Consider the following 19,741-nt stretch of genomic DNA (forward strand, 5'->3'; position numbering starts at 1 on the left):
TTCTTTCATGGTATCAGAGCAAGGTTGATAGAAGCAATCAGTCCAAAGTTTTTCTTGTGCATTGGGAAGCGTGCCATTTGTGTTTTTCTCAAAGGAAAGAAGCCTCTTTGAAAGGCTAGTTGTGTGTAGCCTTGTAAGCTTGGAAGACTAGATATTTTTGCTTCTTGTGGTGGTGTATTTCTCTCTTTTTCTTTCCTTCTCCTTTTCTTCCTTTCTTAAGCTTGTAAAATGAATGACAATGATAATGTCACCATTAAGCCCATAAAACTCAATGATTTTAACTATGTAACATGGGCTTCTATCATGAAGCACCTCATTTGGGGAAAGAGGTTATGGGGATTAGTGGATGAAACCGATGAGGAACCTAAACTAATGCTCACTAAAGAAGAAGAAGGAAAAGAAATACCTCTTTCAGAGGTAGAAAAAGTTAAAGCCGTTTCCACTTATGAGAAAAAGTGGAAAGAATGGAGAATGGGTCATGCCAAAATTATGTCTTGGTTCATTTCTAGTGTGGATATAAAGAAGTGTTCAAGTCTTGCGAAGTTTGAACACGCTAATGATGCTTGGGACTATCTCAAGAGAATGTATTCTCTTAAAGCTATTGCCCATATATGTAATCTTCAAGAAAAGGTTCGCAATATGATTCAAGGAGATAAAAGTATTAGAGAATACTATAATAGCTTGTCCGAGCTATGGGAAGAATTGACTCTCCTTGAACCAAAGTGTGTCCACAAGATATAGAGCTTCGCCAAAATCAAATAAATGCGGAACATTTTTTTCAATTTATTAATGGTTTAAGACCGGAATTTGAGACAACCAAGTCCGCTCTTCTTCATCGGGGGAAGGTTCCCTCTATTGATGACACAATTGATGAATTGAGTATGGAAGAAAACCGACTGAAGAAAAGGATCTCAAAAAATGATGATGACTCAGTTTTAGCTGTTTCAAGACCAGGAAATCATGTTCGTCCATATAAACCTCCAAATTTTGGAAGAACATATGATGAGAAATACAGAAGTAAGGTGAAAAGAAAATAAGTAATTTGTTATTATTGTCGTGAACCTGGGCACGTCAAGACGTACTGCCCAAAGTTGAAGAAGCCTTATGAAAAGAAGGTTGCTACTGTTGAAGCCCAACAAGAGACAAAAGAAACATCTATTGGAAGCATGCCATTATCTTAGCTAGTGGAGGCACTTCAACCACTTCTTAAAGGAGCTTCCCCATCTGCTGGAGCTGTGGTCTCTTCAGTAAGCATCTCCGATCCAGGTAAACCTCTTTGGCTTCTTGATTTTGGTGCATCTTTTCATATGACCCTTAACATAGAATTATTGTCTCAATATCATAACTAAAGTGGTTCAAACGTTTTGACTGCCGATGACACTTCTCTTGAAATTAAGGGAATAGGATGTTTTGAAAATTCTTCTCAAAACTCAAACAAATTTCGTGTTCCAAAAATCAGATATATACCCAAACTTAATTTAAACCTTTTATCCGTATCTAGTTAACTGATCATGGGTATAATGTTTCCTTCTCCTCTCGTGATTGTCAAGTACATGATCACCAGTCAGGGAAGCTGATTGGGGAAGGCCATAGAGAAGGAGGCTTGTACTACATGGATTTTTTGGATTTTCCTAAGAATACACTGTGTTGCAATGTTCAAAAGTTGGATTTGGATCTTTTGCACAAAATATTTGGACATCCTTGTATATTTAAGATTCAACACTTTTCAAACATGGAAAAAATTTGTAATTTTGAAACTTTTACATGTGAAAATTGTATTCTTGGAAAAATGAAAAGATTACCTTTTTCGGAAAGAACTTTTGTTTCTACACGACCACTTGAGTTGATTCATTCTGATGTCTGGGGTCCTGCACCAATTATATAAAAAGGTGGGTTTGTTTATTATGTTATCTTTGTAGATGACTTTACACGACACACTTGGATTTATTTTCTTAAACATAAATCTGAAGCTCGCATTTTAAAATCTTTTATAATATGGTCAAAATTCAGTTTAAAGAGGACATTTCAATATTTCGTACCAATTCAGGGGGAGAATTCCTATCAAAGGAATTCAAAGATTATTTAAATCAATATGGAGTTATACATCAAAAGTCACGTCCCTACACTCCTCAACAAAATGGCCTAGCTGAAAGAAAGCATAGGCACATTATTGAGACAACAAGAACCCTCCTCATATCACATCAAGTACCAAAAATTTTCTGGGCTGAAGCAACCTTAATTGCTGTTTATCTCATCAATAGGATGCCCTATTCGTCGTTAAACAATATTTCTCCAATCGAAAAGCTTCTTAAACAAATTCCTGATTACTCCAGGTTAAGGGTATTCGGGTGCAAATGTTTTGTATTCTCAGATAAAAATGATAAGTTTTCCTCTCGAGCTATTCCTTGTGTCTTCTTAGGATATGCAAGTCATCAAAAGGGTTATAGATGTTTTGACTTTAGAGATAATAGATTATATGTCTCAAGAAACGTATCTTTCTTAGAAAATGAAAAAGTCCATTTGAAACCAAAACATCTGCAGAAACATATGAGTATTCCTTTCTATTTGATTTAGTCTCAAAGAATGAAGAATGTAACGTTGAGCAAGATGATCAAAGTGATATTTCTCCTATTGAACCAATTAGTGATAACCAAGAGTTCATTCAATATTCTAGACGAGGAAACACAGAAAGACCATGTGCCCTTGAAAGATACTCTGTAGAATCAGAACCCAATATGTCAACAAAAAAATCTACTAGGATCTCAAAAATTCCTGAGAAATTTGTGTCATATAAATCTTTTTTGCCAAAATTTCAAGCTTTTATAGCCTTAATTCACTCCTGCGAAGAACCTCCCAGTTATGCTATAGCCAAAACTCAATCGGAATGGGTAAAAGCATGCAAGTGGAATTAGAAGCCTTAGAAAAGGCAAACACTTGGACTATACAAGAACTTCCGCCTAACAAGAAACCTATTGGTTGTCGATGGGTTTACAAAGTAAAGACTAAAAGCGATGGCAGTCTTGAGTGGTTTAAGGCTAAATTAGTTGCCAAAGGCTACACTCAAGAATATGTAATAGATTATGAGGAAACCTTTGCTCCAGTAGCCAGAATGACTACAGTTAGAATCCTAATTGCTCTTGCCTCTATAAAGCAATGATCCATATATCAAATGAATGTTAAGAATGCGTTCCTAAATGGTAGTTTAACTGAAGAAGTATACATGGATCCACCATCAGGAATTAATGTTCCTAAAGGAAAAACTCTTTGTCTAAATAAAGCCTTATATGGACTTAAACAAGCTCCGAAGGTTTGGTATGATAAATTTAAAAAGGTGATGCTTGATTTTGGTTTTCAATCTTGTCTTACTGACACTACTTTGTTTGTTAAGAATTTTAATGCTGGTATCATCATCCTCTTTCTTTACGTCGACGACATGATCATCACTGGCAGTGACAAACATAGAGTGTGCAATATTAAAAAAATTCTCAAAACTCACTTTGAAATGAGTGATTTGGGTTTCTCAAAGTACTTTCTTGGTATAGAAGTTGCTTATTCTTCTAGAGGATATTTGCTAACACAATCTAAGTTTGCTTGGGATATTGTTGTCAGGTCAGGCATTTCAAATGAAAGACATGTGGACACTCCAGAAGTTGTAAATGTCAAGATGAAGAGTGATGATGGAGAACCTCTTGACAACCCAACTCCGTATAAACAACTCGTCGGAGCTTTGTCATACCTTTCCATTACAAGACCTGACATTGCACATGCTGTCCACACAGCCAGTCAATTTCAACATGCTCCAACTTCTGTCTATATGGGAGCAGTTTTGTGAATTATCAGATACATTAAAAATTCTATATCTCGAGGTATATTTTTGTCTGCTTCTTCTAAACTCAAGCTTCTTGCTTATACTGATGCAAATTGGGGAGGTGATCCGAATGATCGTCATTCAACGACAGGTTTTTGTGTCTTTTTGAGGGAATCGTTGATCTCATGGAGATGTAAGAAGCAACAAAAAATATCCCTTTCATCAACAAAGGCTGAATACAAAGCAATGACTACTACAACTATGGAAGTAGTCTGGTTTTGCCGACTACTTTCCTACATGAGAGTTGAAAGTTCAGAAGCATTCGACATGTGTTGTGACAACAAGAGCTCTATCTACATTGTAAGCAATCGGACGTTCCACGAACATACCAAGCATATAGAAATGAATTGTCATTATGTTCGTGAGGAATTCTTGCGCGGCACCATCAATCTTCCCTATGTTGCTTCAGAATACCAGCTGACCGATTTCTTCACCAAGCCTCTTGCTGCTCCTAGATTTCACTTTCTCTTAGGCAAACTTTCGGTTATCCAACCGTAAGTTTGAGGGGGGGTGTTAAAATATGTAATCTCATAGACAACTCATATCTCATATGCAATCTCATAGACAACTCATGTAATCCCTTGTAATGTTTTTCTTTCTTTTAGTTAGTTTAGTTCTAGTTTAAACCTAACTAGAACTCACTTAAAATCCAATTTTAGGACACCTTTAGGCTTCACCTTTTTGACTAGTCAAAAAGGCCTTTTTGACCAAGTCAAAAAGGTGCAGCTCCAAGGGAGCCCTTGGGCTCCCAACAGCTCTAATAGAGCCGTTGGGAGTCCAATGACTCCCTTGACGCTCTTCTCCCCTTCTTCTATAAATATGGGGCTGTTTCCCCTTGTAAAGCATTCTTTGTTCTTGTGGGAGTTCTCTACCAAGTTTATGAAATCTTGTTCTTCATTTTATGTATACCCTTTTTTGGGTATTGTGTATGAGTGTGAGCTCTTTTGTGTGAATGCCTTTGTTTCGTAAATCCTCTTTGTGAGTGTTGAAGAAACAATCCTTGTTAGGGATTGCTACATTCTTTCAGGTATGAGTATAGAGGGGTACGAGACAACAATTCCAAAAAAATGTGGGTACGGAGACACAATTATATATATATGTTAAATATCACATAAATACAAAATAAATTCAAAATAAACTGAATATAATCTAAATATATATGCTATATCTAAAATATATAGTATATACTGAAAATATAAAGTTATAAACTGAAAATATAATTATAAATTATAAATTGAATACAAACTTGTATGTACAGAGGGTAAAATGACGTGTCCGTGCACACACACATACAAACAGGGGTGGGTGTGTTAAGAAGTTTATGAAGTTAGAGGAGGAAGTGTACCAGAATGTGTGTGTGTGTGTGCATGCCCTATGCATGTGTTCAAAAATCTCAATACTTATCTAGATTTGTCACTAATACTCTATCCCTTTTATTATTATTATTATTGTTATCAAATAACACATTGTGATTTTAGTTGAAAATGAGTTGTAGACCATTGTTTTTTATCAGTGTAATTACAACGAAAATCTCATGCTATTGATTTGCACTTTTCCTGCTGTCGTTTTGCAGTTGGCAGTGTGCAAAAGGCTGGGGGAACAGAAATCTCATTTGTATGAACTAGATGGTTCAGAGTCTCTAGGTTCATGTTTGCAGGTTATTCGTTGTGCAGATGGTGCTGTGGATGCTTCAGAATGCACTATTCAATGGTACCGGTTTTCACCTGAAGATGGTAAAAAAGAAATTATTTCAGGTACGGAATTTCAGTTCTATCATTTCTACCTTCATTCTTGCATATATCTCTGCTTAAGCATCTCAAAGTTTTTGAAATTATCATTATATTGAACTTACGTGATTGTCCAATTGTACTGATAATTTCATGAGATCATCTTTATATAGTCCCAGCCTCCTAGGCTTACTTTTCTTTTTTTCCCTTTTTTTTAACCCTAAATCTGATGAGATTTTTCCAAGAAAAACAAACTTCTATGTAAATTTGCAAACATCTTGGCTTATGAGGTACTCCTGTGAACAATATTTCATGACATTGGTATGTATACTCTCACATGCTTAATTTGTGGCTACCAGTTGTTTGTCATTTCAAGGGTCATTTAGATCATTAGTAGAAACTTAAAGGTATATTCAGGGGCTTCTAGCTTACTGAAATATGAGAAATCCTGTTAAAAGACCGGTATGTGCAAATTGGTACCTAAGAAAACTGGTGAAAATATCCTAATGTGTATGACATTGCAATAATCCTGCACTTCGGACTTAAAAATCTATTTATTCAAGGACATAATATGAGTAAATAATGGCTACAACAGTGGTAACATCCAGAAGTTGTATACTTGTATCTCATGGAATCATTTCAAATATGGTAGAAAGTACAAACCTTTATGTTTGAAGCTGCTGAACCTGGAGCCACTGCAAGTCTACAACCCCAAACTCTACTTTGTTGGCTCATAGGCAACCTTCTTGAGGAATTGTCTCCTAGCTAATGTTACCTAGACACTTCTGGAGATCTGAAGTTTTGGTGTCAGACACGGCTGGACACCAAGACTAACATGGACAGGCCACCAAGATTGTGGGTTTCTGAGGTGCAAGTGTCGAGAAAAAAAGGACACTTGCACATCCAACACTTTTAGGTGTCTTGGGCACAAATCCAGTTTCATGGACACGAAGCTCCTAGCTCTTCTTATCTCCATTCTGCGAATGGGATATTCTTGGTACTAGACATAAAAAGGGAAAATGTATCGGAATGACAGATGGGAGGAGGAGGATATTGTGCACAAAAGATGATTTGATAGCAAGAAATAGAACAAAAAGAGTCTTTGGCTGCTTGATTTCTTTTTGGGTGAGAACATGATTCTGAAAATAGACAGATTTGGGACTTGAAGTGGTTTCTTTTACATTTCGAATCAGAAATAATGCGGTTTCATTCTTCAAATCAAATCACTCTTTCCTGTCCATCGGTTGGTGTGGTCTCTTCTGTCCCAAAATAATGGGGAATAGCTCTAAGGTGAAGCCATAACTCTGGGGTTGGTGTTGGTTTTAAAGGGGCACTTTTTGACCCTTTGATGGAAAAGAGGAGAAGCCTGATTATGTTTCTGCAGTGATAAAAGTAGAAATAAAAGGAGAGACTTCTCAACTCTAATTACCAAAGGGTCCTCATTGTATGTACTACCACGAACGAGGAGGAGGAACTTTTTCTATTGTTTATTTTGTTTGTAGAACTATGAATAGTTGGTTCCTTGGCCACAAATGCTTATAAGAATTGCTGAAAATGGCACCAGTGCCCATTGCTGTTGAAACATTGCAGTAGTGGCATGCACTCACTACAGTACAACCCCTTGATGAGTATCTGCTTGTAGCCTTTTGATCAAGATTATGACCTCAAAAAATCAAATAGGGAATCATTTCTCGAAGTTACTGAGCCTTCTCGCCAAAAAGTAATGAGAGTCAGATAGTCTTGAATTTGTTTTGTTTCTTGATTTATGATATTTGATAAGTTTTTCACTGGAATATGCCTTGTCAAGGTTTCATCTTAATTCCTTGTCTTACACAAATGCAGGTGCCACTAAATCTGTCTATGCTCCAGAGCCTTTTGATGTTGGGCGACACTTGCAAACTGAAGTAATTTTTCCAGGCCAAAGAGTTGCATTGACAACTGCTGGCCCTATAGATCCTGGTTTGCATCTGAACTCTTTTGTAAACTCATTTACTCCATTTCAGGATATTCATTCCATCCATGTATATCGGTTGATCTTTATAGGTAAATCACAGTTCATACTGTATGAAATGATAGCTCACATAAACTTACACTCTGGAATTCATAATTCATACAGTATAATAAGGAGTGGCATTGAATCATTGAGTGTTTTTTCAGTTAGTCTAACATGGAATATCTTTATTAGTATAGTTTCTTTGAGCTGTTTCATTCACTGACATAGCTCCTTTGACATTGTCATGGAAATGATTGTTAATTTTTGTTTTTTTTATTGCAACAGCTGCTGGGTTGGGCAACTTTGTAGAGGCACTTGTGAGAAAAGCTGGAGCGGAATTCATTGTATGATAAGTCATCTTTTATTTGTTCTGCTTTCTAGAAATGCAGAATGTCCTTTATACCTTTAGGATGCGTATGTCACATGGTTACTTGATTTTTAATCCCGTACCATATCCCCTTATGTAGTACTCATAATGGAAAACCCATAAAAACATCCATATAATCCCGTACCATACCCCCATATTTTTCTGTACATACGTTATGATAACATGGACAGAGACATGGTCATTGGAGAAATTTGGTGCTTATTTCTGGAGATAATCGTGGTGAGGTCACTCATGTTACTTGATGCTCTTCACAGTCTTGCTTAACAGAACATTAAAATTCTCCTAATACTAATGGCAACAAAAGTATGAATGTCTTAATTTGGTGGTTTCGCCATTGAGTTCCATCAGCTTCATTCAGCATGTTAATGAAATTCCTAGAATGAAAGAATAATAAATTGGTATACCCGACATTTGTTGAAAATAGAATGTGGGAGAAAGTTTCAGGGGGGGGGGGAGGGAGAGGGTTGACTTCGTGATGAGGTTCTTATTGGCATCTAATTTGTTGGGTGCTTTGGCATAAAGAGATATAATGTTCTGAACCACGTTTCTAAGGCTCATAGTTTTCTCAAAATAATGAATACCTATTTTTCGCTAACATGTATGCAGATATCTCTCCTTTTCTGTTTGTGTGTGTGCATGGGTGGGTGGGTGCATCTTGTATACTTGTGTGAATACGTGTCTGCATGTGCTTGTGTGTGATGAAGTTAGTTATCTTGAGGCTTGAAGCCATTTATGGTTTGGTTATTTAATTGAACTGGTGTACTTGGAGTTTATACAAGGCCCAAATTTTGAGTTTACATGGGATCCGTTAGATGTTTGTGTCCCAATTTTCCCTAGACCAGATGGATTGAATCATATTTTCCAATCCCAATTTGGCCTAGGTCAAGTTGTGTCAATTGCCTTCCTATGTTCTGCTTCAAAATTTGAAAAAATCTAATTTCCAAGGCAGTACCGCATTTTCTTATGAACTCTTCTTCTAGACTTGTTTTCATCTATACTTGTTGAATCAATGAAATGTGTTTTTATGAAATACACAATTTCCACTGAATGTGGCCTGAGGATATGCTGTCTTATGTGGTATTTAGTTAAGGTGCATGCTCCTGAGACTCGAGGATGAAGATATTTACTTGTTCTGTGCCACTAAAATTATGTTTGATTCCATTTGATTCAATTTTTTATTGGATTTTTTCTTCAACTTCCATGCAAAATGCATTGTGTGCCAAGTACAACATGAATGTCTATTGCTTTGTTCCTAAATTTGATTTTAGTTATGATGGCTGTGACTTATGACAGGTTGATATCATTCAGATGAATGGGCATGAACAACCATCACATTCACTTCATGTCTTTCATATAGGAAAGATGAGAATAAAACTCTATAAAGGAAGAACTACAAAGGCAAAGGAATCTTATTCTGCTTCCATGCAGGTCTTCTCCTTTATGCTTCAAGATGCATGATTTCATTCTTTTTGAAAATCACAGATTGGTAGATATAGAGAAACATACTGATGGTATACAGTCCATCATGAGCAAGGGATCTGCTTGAGATGGCTTGCTTTTGGAATTAACTTGGGCCTTGCTCTTGCTTGGATGTATGCACCTTCCAAAGATCCTTTGATAGATGCGGATGGTGCTTTTTCCTCCCCATGCTATTAAACTTGTCACTGTTTATGCTTTTGATGTAGCTTCTCAGATGCTTCTTGCTACTATAGCTCTTGCAAATCTTTATAGGAACATCCCTTGCAACATGCTGCAATGCAATTGATGGTTCAAAGTTCATAATAGTGGGAGTCTTTGTTTGCATTTTACAACTGAGTTATGACCTTTAAGCATGTTTGCTTGGATCTCATGTTTCAATATCACATTTGATTCCTTCTCATGTGATTGGAAATCACAGGGTAGATAATCTGATTTCAAATCACTTGAGAAGTGAGTAAAATGACCCATAATGTGATTTCAAATCACGAGGGATTCTATGTCACATTTGCTTGCAGATGAAAAAGGGGCAAATGAGAATCGATCTCTCATGATTGCGAGAGAATGGTTCTCGGTTGGGGCCAAGAAAATGTGTCCTCTCTCTCTGTGGCTTTGCTTGTATTGCATGCTTTGTGTCGTGGTCTTTGATTTTGTTCTCCATGCTGATGGAAATAGCTACCAGTATCAATGTTGATAAAATTAATCTGAATCGGCATCCCTTTATCAAAACGATACAGGGATTGTTTCAGCCATCTTAAAAAATGGGCCAATTTTCAATGGTTTGATTAAAAAATGATCTTTTTAGATTCAACTTGGACCATTTATATCACTTTTTTGAAAAACCAATTCACTTCGCTGACCAATTCTAACAACATTGAGCAGTACTATTTTTTGTGTTTCAAACGAGAAAAAAAACATAATACTGACTTCGATGAATCTTTCATTTTTATTTCTGTGGATGATAGATATGTGGAGTCAGAGGTGGTGGTAATGCTTCAGCTCAGACCTTATTTTGGCAAGCTAAGAAAGGGATTTCCTTCACGCTAGCCTTTGAGTCCACAAGAGAGAGGAATGCAGCAATTATGCTTGCCAGGAGATTTGCTTCTGATTGTAATGTAAGTCTTGCATTTGCTGTCATAAGAAAGAGCAACTCAGCCTGGCAGAAGTTCTGCTTGCTAGGAATTTTTCCTTTGAGCCACCCTGGTCATGAGCCAGTAGTTGCCATCTATGTAACATGGATTCTTCTAAAAGGTCAACGCACCTGTGTCACACCCACGTCTGTGTGGATGCAACACTTGGGCACAGCTTCTACAGTGTCCTGTGCAGTCAACTGCATTGGGGTCCATTTCTGCCTAAAACTGGACTCAATTAACCTAACGGAGTCTTGTTTTATCTATAGTATATACTTAAATACATATTGGTGCACACACACACAATATATATATATATATATATATATATATATATATATATATATATATATATATATATATATATATAGGGTTAATATTTGCTACTAATGAAAGGTACGAAACTAATGAGTAGAAATCACTCTTTTCTTCAAAAATTTCTAATTTTTTGTAGCTCAAATGTTATGGATGTGATCTACATGGTTTGTTTAGTAGGAAACTTGTTTTGAATCATGTGAGTAATTAGGCTTTTAAAGGGGTCCAAAAATCAATGGCACACAATGTGCCAAAATTTCATAACTCAAAAGATCACATTTTTACATGAGAAAAGCACAATCCAAGGCTTGATCCTTAGCAAATAAACCATGTTGAACACATCTATGTGGTTAGATTGAGTCGATATAACTTGCACCTATGATTTCTAGCTCATTAGTTTTGTACCTTCATTTGTAGCCAATATTTACCACACACACACAGAGACACACACATATATATATATGGAGAAGGTGGTAGCTGCTAATCACTTTTCTAGCTAACCGGGATTTTAAAGGATTTTCCATGTTTTTCTTAAATCTAACCATATAGATGTGTTCTACATGCTTGATTTTATTGGAATTGACTCTTGGATCATCTGATTCCGATACGGAGGTAGGTTTATAAGGTTAAAAAAAATCGACAGTCTAATATTTTCCTAAACATTCAAGGCTCAAAAAATCATGTTTTTTATCGAAAAAACATGATTCAAGTGTGGTCTCCTAGTAAATTGACCAAATTTAAGTAAAAACATGAGAAAAACCCTTTGAAAGCCTGGTTAGCTAGAAAAGTGGTTAACAACTACAACTCTCTCTCTTATATATATATATACCCCACACCTAAGATTTTTGAAGCTGCCATGTTGCACCCTTAGCACCTGCACTTATGTGACATAGGTTGCCATAGATTTGTGATTTGCTGGTGTTGGCTTTTTTCTTTTTGGCTGTGGCCTATTCATTTGATTAAATGGTTGTTTTTATTGCTAGCAACCCTTTCTTATATCTTTGGTTGGATCTCTGGTTTCAATCACCTTCGATTTCACTGGTCTTCTCTGATCATGCTTTCTATTTAATATCACTAATATAGATGCTGATGGCAGATTATGCTTGTTGGGCCGGGGGACCAAGCACCTCAAGGGACGTGATTAGCATATGCTTTCTGTAACTGTAATATTGTAAGTTTTCCACAGGTTTGATGCATGGGGGAGAACTACTCCCCCCAAACTGCCAAAAGATCATGTCGGTAATGTTGTAGTCATAGAGGCTTCTTGAATTAAGTTGCCTCGTTAACATCAAGGCATCATTTTTATTTGCCTTTTTGTGATTGCAAGCACAGTCTAATATAGTTGTGGGTGTGGTGGGTTTAAACCACGCCCCATGTTTGTGTGGAAATATGAAATGTATTGATGTTTTGGCCCAGTGGTTGTAAGTGCTTTGATTGTAACTATAGCCCATCATGTATTGTTTACTGCTCTACTGATTGAAGGGATTTTTTTGACAATATCTGAGTAAAAATGTCTGACTGTGGAGTGTGGATTTTTCCTAGGTTTTTTATCATGTTTTTTGGATTTATTTTCCCCAGTATGGAGAAAAGAGATCCTATGTTTGTTGGAGTTTCAGATCTTGGGTGGATTCCTTCAAACCCTGCTGCATGAACAGCTTTTCAGGGTAAATCAAACACCACCAAAGGGTGAAAAGTGCAGCAACCTGATCTATAATGTCACAAATCTCGTTCTTGGCAAGGAAAAATCTTGCGATATTTTCAAAATTTTAGTTTTTCCCAAGGAGATCTTGCTACATATAGAGATCTCAAATAAATTTAAACACATAAGAACATATGAAAAATAAAAAATATACAGAAAATGTTCTTATCGTGTGAATATTATGATGAAAACATGCAACAACAAACAACAACAACTACGCTTTCATCCCAAAACAATTGGGGTCGGCGATATGAATCAACAAAGAAAATCATTTTGGGTCTTCCACATGAATCCTTCTCCTCCATTCATTTCTATCCAATGCCATGTCCTCGGTGAGGTTCAAAGCATTCATATCCTTTCCTATCACCTCCATCCATGTCTTCCTAGGCCTACCCCGACCTCTTTTAACTAATATATTTTCCCATTTCTCCATCCTTCTAACTGGAGCATCATTAGGCCTTCGTCGAATATGTCCAAACCACCGTAAACGATTCTCTCTCATCTTATTTTCAATGGGTGCAACACCTACCTTCTTACGTATCTCGTTTCGAATCTTATCTTTTATTGTATTTCCACGCATCCATCTCAGCATACGCATCTCAGCTACACTCATTTTTTGAATATGATGTTTCTTGGCAGCCCAACATTCCGTACCATATAGTAAAGCGGGCCTAATAGTCGTCCTATAAAACTTTCCCTTCAACCGCAATGACATTCTACGATCGCACAACACTCCAGTTGCACTCTTCCATTTCATCCACCCAACCTTTATCCTATGATTTACATCTCCATCAATTTCTTCATACTTTTGAATGATAGATCCCAAATATTCGAAAGAATCATCCACCGGTATTTCTTGCTCACCAAGCTTCACTACACTTCCATCTCTATTTCGTTGCTTACTAAATCGACATTCCATGTATTCTGTCTTACTCTTACTCAACTTAAAACCTCTTGCTTCCAATGTCTGTCTCCATAATTCTAACTTAGCATTAACCCCAGCTCTAGACTCATCAATCAAAACAATATCATCAACAAACAACATACACCACGACACATTTTCTTGAATTGATCTCGTAAGCTCATCCATCACTATAGCAAATAGGAAAGGGCTTAAAGCAGATCCTTGATGTAACCCAACCGTTATAGGAAAATTGGTTGTCACCGCTCCACAAGTGCGGACATTGGTTACTACTCCTTCATACATATCTTTAATTATACTAATGTACTTGAGAGAAACACCTTTCTTCATCATTGTCCACCAGAGAACGTCCCTAGGTACTCTATCGTAAGCCTTCTCCAAATCAATAAAAACCATATGCAAATCTTTGTTCCTCTCTCTATTTCTCTCAATAAGTTGTCTAAGAAGATGTATAGCTTCCATAGTAGATCTTCAAGACATAAAACCAAATTGATTCTCCGATATCATGACAACCTTCCTCAACCTAGACTCAATCACCCTCTCCCAAAGTTTCATAGTATGACTCATGAGTTTTATACCACGATAGTTTGTGCAATCTTGTATATCACCCTTATTCTTATATAGAGGCACCAAAGTACTCTTCCTCCACTCATTAGACATCTTATTTGTCCGCCAAATCTTGTTAAAAAGATTTGTCAACCATTCTAAACCTTTCTCTCCCAAGCATTTCCAAGCCTCGATAGGTATACTATCTGGGCCAATTGCCCTTCTTGATTTCATTTTCTTCAAAGCCTCTGCAATTTCTTTCTTTTGAATCTTGCGCATGAAGTCACGATTCATCTCATGAAAAGGAATGAAAAAGTCTTCAAGATCCTGAGCATGACTTTCATTAAATAGCTTATCAAAATAATCTTTCCATCTCTCCTTAATCTCCTCATCTTTGACTAAAACCCTTTTCGTTTTATCTTTGATACATCTAACCATACCCAGATCCCTCGATTTCCTATCTCTCATTTTTGCAATCCTATAAATATCCTTCTCACCCTCTTTGGTATCCAATTTGTCATAAACCTCCTTATATACCTTATCCCTCGCGTTCCGAACTACTTTTTTAGCTTCCTTCTTTGCTATCATATACTTCTCCAAATTCTCATTATCACGACTTTTACTTAGATTTCTATAACACTCTCTTTTAACCTTAATATCTAATTTGACATCCTCGTTCCACCACGATGTATCCTTACCTAGCGGTGCACCACCTTTAGACTCACTCAATACCTCCTTAGCCACCTTTCTCATGCCACCCGCTATCTTATTCCACATAGATTCTGAATCCTCCTCGAGACACTAATCAACTTCCTTAACTACCCGCTCTACAAACATTCCTTGTTTAGCTCCTTTCAGTGCCCACCACTTAATTCTAGGATCTATCCTATGTCTATCCCTTTTGCGGCATTGTCTAATTCTAAGATCTAAAATTAAGACTCTATGTTGTGTAGCTACACTTTCTCCCGGTATAACCTTACAATCGATGCAACAACCCCTATCTCTCTTTCTAAGTAGGAAAAAATCTATCTGACTCATATTAACCCCACTTTTAAATGTTACTAGGTGAGACTCCCCCTTCCTAAACCAAGTGTTTGCTAAGATCATATCATAGGACAAACCAAAATCTAAAATCCTTTCTCCACTATCGTTTCTTTCTCCTATACCATAGCCTCCATGGATACTCTCAAATCCATCCCTACTAATGCCTACATGCCCATTAAGGTCACCGTCGATGAAAAGCCTTTCTCCATAAGATATCCCTTGTGCTACTCCATCTAAATCTTCCCAAAATTGACGTTTAGTGGAATCATCTAAACCTACTTGAGGTGCATAAACACTAATAATATTAATAATATTAATAATATCCGTACCTAATACTAATTTAATAAGTAAAATCCTATCACCCTTCCTACAGACCTCAACTACATTATTTATAAACTCACGACTCATAACAATCCCTACTCCATTCCTATTCCTATTTATTCATGTATACCAAATCTTATATCCCCAAGGTTCTATCACTTTTGCTTTCTCACCTACCAATTTGGTCTCTTGTAAACATAAAATATCAATCTTTCTCCTACACATAACATCTACTAACTCTACCAACTTACCAGTTAAAGACCCTATGTTCCAAGTGGCTAACTTAATTTTATGGTCTTGGACTAACTTCTTTACCCCCACCCGTTCAACAAAGTGAGGGAACCCTTGCCTATTTGACACCACACCCGGGCGCCGGTGTGACGCGTCGCTTCCGGGCGACGACCTAGCAACCCTTGCCCATTTATCACTGCATCCGGGCCTATAGAGTACAACGCGTCACTCAGTAGGGAATGCCCCAACGAAATTCTCATATTGGTTCATATTCATAAGGTATGACTAAGTTTTTATGCTGGCTGTCACAGGCCTACCGCAACCCTCCTCCTTTATCCGGGCTTGGGACCGGCAGTGTATAACTACACATGCGGAGTTTCATTGTTTTTAAAATGATATTTTTAAAATAAGGTGATATTGTGTAAATATTTCCTTGTTTTTTTGGGTATCATATCAGCCTTGAACATATCGAGATGACTGTTTGGGCCGAGCGTGATAGGGTTGGCTGGTAGAAAGCACAATATCGTTGCAAGTTAGGGACTTAGGGTCTTGGAGGCATGGTTGGGCACAAAACACAAATTTGCTAATGCATGCAACAATTTTCTTTGTAAAACACAAATTTGCTAATGCATGCAACAATTTTCTTTGTAAAACACAAACACAAAATCATTACGTTACCCGTGCAATGAGTTGTGTAAAACACAAATCATAGAAAATTGGTACATGCGCAAGGATTTTCTGTGTTTTATTTGTTTTTTGAACCAGATCCTACTTGTGAATCTCAATTTCACTGGTGGATGGGAGTGGGACATCTACTTGTCGAAATTTTATGGTGTGCATTTGAGACTTGAACTTGACTCTGACTCGGTCAGTTATGGGTTGGCTTCTCCTGCTGCTTGGATTGGTATCTGTTATTGTGCTTTTTCTCTCTTTGTTTTAGGAGTCCTACAAAAAGTATGGTTACAAAATCTTGGTGTTTTTTGAATGTATCATGGAAAAAATGCAATATGTTCAATAAACAAAATAATTCCAATAAAAACAAGATGTAATGAATGTAGCCGTTAAAAAAGAAAATTTGTTTATCTTTCAGCAGCCTTAGTAATCAAAATTTGTTCAGGTGGGCCCAGAAGGGTTCCGCTCATCTGGTAGGGGCGACTTGTGAATGCAACCAAGTTGACAGGATGCCACAAGTTCGAAACCCATGAGTGGTGTCCCTTGCCATAAGGTTGAATCTGGGTTTACTTCTCGTTGGGCAGCAGGGACCTGAAGGGTTTTACCAACAGGAGGCCAGCCAATGTGCGGTCAGTGTTGGGAGAGTGGGGGGGGGGGGGTTGTTTCCCTTGGATTATCCAAAAAAAAAATTTGTTCAGGTGGAGATTGACGTAGAAATTCATAGTTCAGTCAAAAGAAAAAAACCCAAGTGAAGGTCGGCACGAGGCTCATAATCAGGCTTAGACTGTTGATTAGCCTGGGTGGTAAAAGCGTGATTCAGTATATTACCAACCAAAACAGTTTAAGGGTTTTACATTTTATACCTTCATATTTCTTCGAAAACTTTATTTCTTACAACAATCCAGACCATGCACGGTGTTTATGACCCGGACCCATATCCAAACCATGTGCCAGCCCTCCTCTTTTATCCTATATGTTATATGTTATTTGGGAAGTATAATCGTCGTTATGTTGGATGTTGATGATATGTTCAACTGGACATGCATAGTTTGGTTCTAGATCTGAATACGGCAGATCAGGTCAGAATCAGTCCACTTATCCATACCCATGACCAAAAGATCCATGACCCCAATGGTTTGTGTCTGGATTGGATATTTTGGGCAAAGGGATTCATGTCCGACTAGTAATCAAATTCGGATGTTTCAAACTCCAATTTCATGATCATGACTTTAGGACAAATAACTAATTGGATCCGGATTATGTAAATGCTTGCTCTATCCAACTCTGAATCTGAGTAGGCTGGATCGGATTATATCCGACCTGAGTCCGACCCGTTTATGTTAAGCCTACCAGTCAAACACATGGACTGAAGGAAGCCACTCTCGAACCCTCACGTGTAGTCATAATGAATAATACCAATGGCAATTTGGTCATTTCCACATGCATCCCAAACTACAACCACCGTGCTCGGAGAAAAAGACCAACATATCCTTATAACTTATGTTGGTCTTTTTGTAACTTCAAAGGAGTACTTTAGTATTTTAGGCGACAGCACTCGTAAATTCCAAACTGTCACAGGGATTCTTCAACTTGTCATCGTGTCGTGTCCTTTTGTATATTATTTTAATGAAAAATTGCACAAAAATGGCGTGTCTCGTGTCCTTTAATCCGTGTCCTCGTGACATAGATTCTAAATCCATGAACGCCCCCCACAAGGGTGTACAAAAGATGGGTGACCCAGATATCAGCACGGTACGTGGTCCAAGTCCGGTTGGACCTACCAAAAGCAAAACCATACCGGGTCCTTTAAGGTTTTTCTATATTTTACATTAAAAAATTGCAGGTCTTAATCGTGAGACCTGGGTCGGACCTAGGTATGGTATGAAATTTCATAAAACATAACCAGCTTCGTATGCTTATGAAACATTATGGGTCCGACATGAATGGTTAATGGGACCTCATTTCTTATTACCAAATCGTGATCCTACTGGATCTCGTATAGGTCCGAATCGGGTCATATCTAACCCATTGACAACCTTTGGCCACAAGGACCAGAATAGGGGCAGTTTTATCATTTAGTGAACAAGAGTCAAAGGCCAGGTATGTCTTTTGACATTGCCCCATTTACCATTCAGAGGAATAAGATAAATCCAACGGCTATACTTACCACACCCCAAGTTACCGTCAAAATCACGCAAAAATAAAGAAGGAATTCGAACCGTTGGGACCCCACGAGAGGAAAAAAATCGACCGTTGGACCCTTCTCTGTTTTCAAACTTCAAAAAGGAAAATGCCTCCTTCCCTTATATCGAAGCTAGAGACAACGGTGGGAGATCACGAAAACAGCAGAGAGAGAGAGAGAGAGAGAGAGAGAGAGAGAGAGAGAGAGAGAGAGAGAGAGAGAGAGAGAGAGCCGAACTATAACCATCAACATTACGAAACGAAAACAGGTTCAACCAACATTGAACCTACCGAGAAACCAAACACGGGCCCAAGACATGCCAAGGAGCCCCAAAAAAGGAAAAAAAGAAAAGGAGAGATGCAAGTAGAGAATGAAGAAAAAACAAGAAGCAAATACAGTTAGGCGACGAGCATCACCCAGGATCATGAATGGTCCCTGGAGGCAGATGGTGTTGCAGATCAGGGATGTTGATGCGGAAAATGGCGTATACGTCCGCCAAAATAAGGTTCACCATGTTGTTGAACACTGCCGGAATATGCCGAAAAATAGCGTTGTTGCGAGTCATCCATACGACCCACCATGACGAGAGAAGCCAAGTTCGCCAAATAATACGCCATTTGTTGCAATGACGAACTGGTTGAGGACCCCACAACAAATCATTGGCGAACGATTCCTGACGCACGCTGACCCCTGGCTTATTCCAAGTCACCTTAAAGATGTTTTGAAAAACAGAGCACTCCCAAAAAAGGTGAAAGTCAGATTCTTCAGCCGCCTCACACAACACACATTTACTCGGCAGATGAAATCCGATGGATTTGAGGAAGTTGTCAGTCTGCACCCGATTGTGTAAGATTAGCCAAGCCAGGAAACATGATCTCGGAGTGGGACCCTTGCCCCAGATCAGGTTCGTCGGAAACCGGTCCACCCCCGACGGAAGGAGAGCGAGGTAGCCTTCTTTAGAACGAAAAAATCCGTTCGGAGCAAGGTTACGACCAAAGAACGGAGACTGTGATTCAACATTGCCATTATGAGACAGAACTGCAGACCATGCTTGGATCCATGATCGCCGAAGCTTTGACATAGATCGCTGACGCATGCTTGTGACCCCCACCAATGATTCCACACCACCGTATTTAGCTAGAAGCACGCTTGCACACGGAGACCCAGGTTGGTGTGCAAGCCAACTCTGCTTCACGACAAGAATCATACTCCTCAGTCGGGGGTCCT

The 19,741-nt window shown here is 38.0% G+C and overlaps 1 protein-coding gene across 4 annotated transcripts in view; it reads left to right on the forward strand.

Annotated features, from left to right (window-relative positions):
- Positions 1-12,394, forward strand: part of LOC149836507 (stomatal closure-related actin-binding protein 1-like) — a 32,596-nt gene extending 20,202 nt beyond the window's left edge. For 3 of the 4 annotated variants that reach the window (XM_090005385.1, XM_090005384.1, XM_090005387.1), the window contains 6 exons: positions 5,442-5,622; positions 7,438-7,554; positions 7,874-7,932; positions 9,270-9,404; positions 10,418-10,567; positions 11,994-12,394. In XM_090005385.1, coding sequence (XP_089861511.1) covers positions 5,442-5,622; positions 7,438-7,554; positions 7,874-7,932; positions 9,270-9,404; positions 10,418-10,567; positions 11,994-12,038 — 687 coding nt within the window. In that variant the 3' untranslated portion in view covers positions 12,039-12,394. The remainder of the gene's footprint in view (positions 1-5,441; positions 5,623-7,437; positions 7,555-7,873; positions 7,933-9,269; positions 9,405-10,417; positions 10,568-11,993) is intronic. The other variant, XM_090005386.1, reaches the window with a different exon arrangement.
- Positions 12,395-19,741: the final 7,347 nt, after the last annotated feature.

This window comes from Nuphar pumila, chromosome 5, assembly GCF_984573655.1.
Source record: "Nuphar pumila chromosome 5, dmNupPumi1.hap1.1, whole genome shotgun sequence".
NCBI classification, from domain to species: domain Eukaryota; kingdom Viridiplantae; phylum Streptophyta; class Magnoliopsida; order Nymphaeales; family Nymphaeaceae; genus Nuphar; species Nuphar pumila.